At 31.7% G+C, this 7260-nt stretch overlaps 2 protein-coding genes across 2 annotated transcripts in view; one reads left to right on the top strand and one right to left on the bottom strand.

The window, feature by feature from the left end:
- Positions 7-4104, top strand: LOC107648026 (glucose-1-phosphate adenylyltransferase large subunit 1-like). The gene is made up of 15 exons (XM_016352053.2): positions 7-642; positions 722-844; positions 928-1101; positions 1206-1298; positions 1435-1518; positions 1607-1662; positions 1767-1860; positions 1976-2088; positions 2401-2473; positions 2629-2709; positions 2819-2905; positions 2985-3089; positions 3162-3268; positions 3411-3471; positions 3701-4104. The coding sequence occupies exons 1-15, from the start codon at positions 403-405 to the stop codon at positions 3800-3802; spliced, it is 1593 nt and encodes a 530-aa protein (XP_016207539.1). The 5' UTR covers positions 7-402; the 3' UTR covers positions 3803-4104.
- The window catches only part of LOC107646006 (mannan endo-1,4-beta-mannosidase 4), a gene marked incomplete in the record, with an annotated part of 5474 nt that continues 3484 nt past the window's right edge, over positions 5271-7260 (bottom strand). The window contains 3 exon segments of the mRNA XM_016350176.2: positions 5271-5875; positions 6736-6932; positions 7166-7260. Of these exon segments, the coding sequence (XP_016205662.1) occupies positions 5521-5875; positions 6736-6932; positions 7166-7260 (647 nt within the window).

Raw genomic sequence — 7260 nt, 5'->3', positions numbered from 1 at the left:
GAAAACCCATCTTGCTTTAATTCTTTTAAATATAAATATAATCATATCATATAACAAACATGTTACATGCAAAACTAAACCTAATAATATCAAAATGGCGACCCATGTTATTATTGCTTCCTCAATTCCTCTTTGTCCTTCTTTCTTGATTGCTTATAAACAAGGTCTTTCAGATGTTCCTTTTTTTCGTTTTTTTATATTTCCCTTCTAAATAAGCACATTTGATAAGTCTCTAACGTAATCTTGTGTAATGTATATAAATACAATACAATATAGTGCACTAAGCTCGGGATTGTGCTACTGAACTTTGTTCAGTTTCTTGAGAGAAGAACCTAAGGCCATTTTGAGGACCAGATTTTATATAAGAGAATAATTGTGGTGGTGTATGGCAATTTAGAAAAAATGATGATGGCAAGTGAGTTGCATGCATTTCCGGTGTTTCTGGGTTCAAAGAATCTGTCCATCCACCATGATCATAGAGTTCTGTGTTCCTCATTCTATGGTACTACAGTAAAACTGGTGCATTCAAACAATGTAGGATCAGGTTTTACCTTAGGCAAGTTCTTGAGTGTTGCACAGAGGAACACAACAAAAAGATTCTTGGCTACTTCTACTCTTGCAGATGTTGCAAATGATTTTATGGTATTCACTGAAGTTATCATAGTTATGTTTATTAGTCAACTTAGCTATGTCTCTGTATAATTGAATGTTGGATTTTCAGGCACTTCAATCACCAATGGTTGCAGGACCACAAGCTGACCCAAAAACTGTTGCATCCATCATATTAGGCGGTGGAGCCGGAACGCGCCTTTTCCCTCTTACTCAAAGAAGGGCTAAACCTGCAGTAAGATCTTGAACATAGAAGTGAGTAATTCATTTGTTAAGTCATAAGTGCTTCTTTTATGTATGGTTCATATAAATTCTCAGGTTCCAATTGGAGGATGCTACAGGCTAGTAGACATACCAATGAGTAATTGTATTAACAGTGGAATCAACAAAATTTATGTCCTTACACAATTTAATTCTCAGTCCCTAAACCGCCACATTTCAAGAACATATAATTTGGGAGGTGGCATAAACTTTGGTGGGGGTTTTGTGGAGGTAGGACTTTTTTTTTTGGTTATCTTTTTACCTTTCTCTAAGACATGATTCACATGAACACTTATTACACATGGTATGCACAGACTAAAAGTTTGTTATGGTAGGTATTGGCAGCAACTCAAACGGCCGGTGAATCAGGGAAGAAGTGGTTTCAGGGTACTGCTGATGCTGTAAGACAATTCCTCTGGTTGTTTGAGGTAATGACATAAATATCCTTTTTGTTTCTGCTCATAAAATGGTGCATTTGGCAGAGTAGTCCTTTTTTCAACAAGAAGATTTGAATGCTATTATAGCTGCAGTTGTTCATGCATTGATTTTGTGGAACTTGTTTAGGATGCTGAGCATAAAAACATAGAGAACATCTTGATATTGTGCGGCGATCAGCTCTATCGAATGGACTACATGGAACTTGTGCAGGTTGGTTTTAGATTTCAATTCAACTTTGCTGATTCACTTTCTCATGCAAACATTTTCATATGACTAGTGATCTCCTTCTTATATGCAGAAACATGTTGATTCGCATGCTGATATATCGGTGTCTTGTCTCCCAGTCGATGGCAGGTATTCTAGGTGGTGTTTCTTCTAAGATCAATATTATTCTACATTTCCATTTTTCACATTGGTTTACTCAGATATTTGCATTTTTCTTCTTGATTTATCTGTAGTCGCGCCTCTGATTTTGGACTAGTTAGAGTTGATGAAAGAGGCCGGATACGCCAGTTCTTGGAAAAGCCAAAGGGGGACTTGTTAAGATCTATGGTTGTTACTTGTTACTCTTCCAAGTTCACATGTCTTAAAAAGAAATCATATAACTACAACTATAGTTGTTCAATTTGAAGTCACAATTCACTGATTGAATTACTTGTTCTCATAGCATGTAGATACAAGTGCTCTTGGATTATCAGCTCAAGAAGCAAGGAAATTTCCATATATTGCCTCAATGGGTATATATGTGTTTAAAATAGACACTCTACTAAAACTTCTAAGGTAATTAAGTTTATTTGTGCTGCTTGTGTTTTCCATTGTTGGTAGTTCATCTATAAATTCAAAAGATATGGGGAGAAAAAATAGTTCCAAAAGCAGCAGTAAGATAATAAGCGAAAAAGAAAATTTAGAAACAAGGATAGTAAAACTAGCAGTTTTCTCTATACTTTTACTGTTGGAAATTTTACACTTCCATGTGGTTGATCATGCTATATTGTTTGAAATTGTTGGATGAACATAGAACCTTTTTTTTCCCGGTCGGACAAGGAAAAAAAAAAGAGACTTTTTATGTTTCCTTTAATGACAATTTTTCAGGGAAAGTTATCCTAATGCAAATGATTTTGGATCCGAAGTCATTCCAATGGCTGCAAGAGATTTTAATGTCCAGGTAGTTCCTCAGAGTAAAGAACTAATCACACTAGTTGTTTTAGCTGAAGTAGTTAGTGTCAGTGCAGTTTTTGATGAATGCATTTAGTTATCATATTCCATTTTCAGTGCATATAATATAATCAAGGTTGGCCCTTGTATACTATATCATCACAGGCATGTCTTTTCAGTGGTTATTGGGAAGATATTGGGACTATAAAATCCTTCTTTGATGCAAACTTGTCCCTTACAGATCAGGTAGGAATTTTTTAGTATTCACAGTTGCTAGTTCTAAGTTAGAAAAAAAAAAAAGTTCCAATGAGTTTATAAATCACAGACTAATGCATTTTTTCTTCCAATTTTGAAGTGTCCCAAGTTTCAGTTGTATGATCAGTGCAAGCCTATTTACACATGTCCTAGGTTCCTACCACCAACTAAAATGGAGAACTGTCAGGTACTATAATTCGGAACATGTCAGTCGCTATAACCAATCTTGGGTGTCTAATCAGATTCTGCAATAATTTCCATTGTAGGTAGTTAATTCTTTGATTTCAGATGGTTGTTTCTTAAGAGAGTGCAATGTTGAACATTCCATTGTGGGAATTCGCTCGAGACTTGATTCCGGCGTGCACCTTAAGGTAACATTGTTAACTAGAAGTAAAGTGAAATCTCTCTTCATATAGCTAAATTTTAGAATGTTTTCATCACAGGATACTATGATGATGGGTGCTGATTATTACCAAACAGAAGTTGAAAGAGCAGCTATGTTAGCAGCAGGGCATGTTCCAGTAGGTATTGGGAAAGATACCAAAATTGTGTAAGAATCCCCCAAACCTCAAAAATTCTTAAGTTAACCTGTAAGAGTATGGTATCTTATGTTTTATGAATTTAAATTTCATACATAACTGTTCAGATTTCTTTCTCTCGGTAATGTTTTTTCTTATGTAATTTATGTGTAGGAATTGTATAATTGACAAAAATGCAAGAATTGGAAGCAACGTGATCATTTCCAACAAAGAAGTAAGTAATGTTTTACTTATAGAGAATAAATCAGAGTAAGAGGTTTGTTTTGCTCTCAAGAGCCTTAATTGATATTAGGCCTGACTTAGATATTAAAACAATTTTACACGTGTATTCAATTATGTAATGACTTCTTACATTCACTGCGTGAATAGTTACACTTGCATTATATCAAAATTAAACTCTTATTTTTAATTGAACTTAGATGAAAAATGTGGTGTGATTGCAGAATGTGCAAGAAGGTGACAGACCAACTGAGGGGTTTTATATTCGATCAGGAATCACTGTGATCTTGAAAGATGCTATCATAACCAATGGCACAATCATTTAGTGATACATGCATGCATGGATGGATGGATGGATGATTATCATTTATCGACATGTATGTGATGGCATTACATGTAGCATCATCAAAATGGCTGGGAGGGTATAGTAATACACTATCTCCAAACTTTATTCCTGGAAAAAGGGCTCATCAAGTATATCAAATTTTGATTCTTCAATCTTGGAAAATCAAGAATGTATGTATACATTCATTTGACACAACATTCTTTTGTTAACAAATAAAGAGGGCGACAAATTAAAGTCAGCGGGCAATAATAAAATTCTAATCATATTGGTTGAGATTATTTATATAGCTGTTATTATAGAGTAATGCTATATGACCAGTAAACATTTAATCAACAATAATTTATATTCATCTTTATAGAGATTTTGTATAAATGAAATATATAATTTGTATTTATATTTATCAGAATTTACACAAAACATAAAATTATTTTTATTTTTATAAAATTTAAAATTTTTTTTTTAAAAACTCACCTAAACAAATCTAAAATAATAACTAAAAATATTAAAAATTGTGCTGGTCCAAGAGTTTTTCGTCATTATATTATATGCCAAAATGGAATATTAATTGTATGATTAATATTGTAATGGGCTATGAGAAGTATCGCCATCAGCCCGACAAAAAATAAAGCATATGTCAATTCGATTTATGTTTATATGTATCAACAGCTAAAATGTGGACGTAGAGTATGAAGTCATCATGACGGAAATTAAGCTAATTGCGATTACGGTGGTAATGGATAAAGAAGGGTAAAGTTTAAATTCCACTCCGATGCTATTTACAAGTTTAAAAGTTAAAACTCAAGTTCTATTCGTATTTTAATTTTTTTCATCTAACTCTATATGCAAAAAGAAAAATTAATTAAACATAATATTTAATCATTTCACATTTCAAAATATTAAATATTATTTATGTATTATTGCTAAAATTTAATTTTAATATAATAACAATGTAAAATAATTTTATATCTGTATCTAATTATATAATGATATATCAGTAAAAATAACTACTTTTATATTAATTGCATGAATAATTATTAAAAAACGAATGTAATTATATAATTGTGTAAAAATTGAAAAAAATAAGTGTATATGGTACAACGTGAAGGACATGTGAACACTATCTCTTCTTTAGTTTGTGATTTGGATAAAGCAATTTATGGATTATCACAAACACTGAAGCAATTTGGATTCACTAATGCTATTGGTGGAACTTAAGATAGAGTTGTTAACCCTCTTTGTCTGAATTAGATCCATAAGTGTGGGTAGTATTGTTAGCCCTAATTGTGATCATTGAGCTTTTTATTTTGGTACTTACTAATAACTTAAAAATCAAGGTATTCTCTCCTTGCCGTATAGGTCACGAATATCAATTTTGTTTTCAATGTGAATACTAGAGAATGGATAGAGACGATTGACGCATTCAATTTTATTGCACTTATTCTTTTTTATGATATATCTGCTCCACATGAATTAATAATTAAACATATAGTATTGTTTTTCCCATTATAATCTCTTACAATTGAAACCAACTCTTAAATAGCTAGTATCTTATTCTTCTACACTTACGTACCATGCATGCACCACAAGTATTACTATTATATACATATACGTATACATATACATACATATATATTTATTTGAGGGGAAATGCTGGAGGTGGTATATGATGTATCATGTATGTATGTATGTAACTACTAACTAAGAGATAGATGACATTCTGTAAGATTGTTGGTCGATAATTTTGGTAGTAGAAGGGGACTCTTGGAAGATAATTTCATTGCCATCTCGGAAGCCATCCATTTGTTGGGCCATGAGCTGCCAAAAAAGCCCACCAGCACAAGGTCCCCCACTACTAGCACTAGTGAATATTGCATCATAGATCTTTCTCATGTAATTGTCCCTTTCTTCAACGCTATACCCTGGTGTCTTTGAAGACTTGCCAAACTCTCCAACAACAATGGGCTTTCCCAAAATCTTCTGTGTGTCTTCAATGTGTGCTTTTATCCATTTGTCTACAAATTCACCCTTTGCTACTTCGTTCGACCCTGCCATCCTATATATCCATAATAAAGTATTAATAAAAAAATAAAGTAAATAATACCATACTATTATTTATTATTGTTAGAGATGTAATTATTCGTGTGTCTTCTTCTATTAGTTTAAATTTTTAAAAAAACTAATATCATAATATAATATTAAAATTTTTATAATCGAAAAATCTAAAATTTGATATTTGTTAAATCCCAAAAAAAAAAAATTGTATAAGACCATTTTTTTTAAGAAAAAAAGAAAATATATGCAAAAATCCAAACAATCTAAAATGTAAAAAAAAAGGTTCTTACTTAAAAAAATTTATTAGAGATATAATCATTTATGTGTCTCTTCTTATCAGAATAATTTTTTAGCAAAAGTAGTATCATTACAATTATTAATTGTATTATTTTTATGATAAGATTATAGTATAGATAAACACTCGCTTAAAGATATCTTTATATGAAGATGATTGTTAAAAACTATTAGATAATAATTCTTAATGTTATTTTCATAGAATTTAATTTTAATGCACTGTTAATGTAAAACAGTTTTACACATACATTAAATTATGTAATGTCACATCATCAAAAGTAATTACTATTTTCATTTATCACATGAATGATTGTCTAAAAAATATTTGAGGTGTGTTAGGGCCAACAATTTTTGTGATTTATAGCCATCAAGTAGCCATCAATAATATTTTTAATAGTGTGAGATTTCATCCAATGGTGTGAAATTACTCATTTTTCTTTTGTTTGTTATATAGTAGGCAAAATTTAATAAAGTTCCTGGCCCTCTAGACTTTTTTAAAATATTTTATACTGTTAGTACATCAAAATTAAATTCTATTTTGATAGGAAGACATTTTTATATACGTACCATTCATCGGGATAGAGATGGATGGTAGCAAAATCGACTTGGGGAACTTGGTTGCTAGAAATGAAATCAGTGCCAACTAATTGATATCCTGGATTGAATTGTTTTCTGGTTTCATCATAGAAGCCTTCAAGTCCAACTTCAAGTAAATGATTTCTATCAATGGATTTCACATAAGCAGCCATCTCAATCACCCATTCCTGAAAAACCCAACACCCATTCATATATTATCATCATGTCCAAAATTAGGTGGCCTATCCTAATTAAGCTTTTTCTTTATTTATTTATCTAGTTAGGCTATACTTGTTAATATAATTAATTGATAAAGAAATAAAGAAAGGATGATTATTATTAATGTATGTGCATGCGTGTGGCACTGTAGCCAGTTGTAAAATGTTGTATAGCTATGATGGCGAAATTATAAGAAAATGACCTTGATAACTTTGCCTGAGTAGTCACTTTGGGAACGAGGTTCGTTCATCAATTCCCACGCAAAAATGGTTGGATCATCCTTATATGCCACCCCTG

Source organism: Arachis ipaensis, chromosome B06, assembly GCF_000816755.2.
Source record: "Arachis ipaensis cultivar K30076 chromosome B06, Araip1.1, whole genome shotgun sequence".
NCBI lineage: Eukaryota > Viridiplantae > Streptophyta > Magnoliopsida > Fabales > Fabaceae > Arachis > Arachis ipaensis.
Note: the sequence above shows the minus strand (reverse complement) of the source record. Positions and strands in the feature narration are given on the sequence as shown.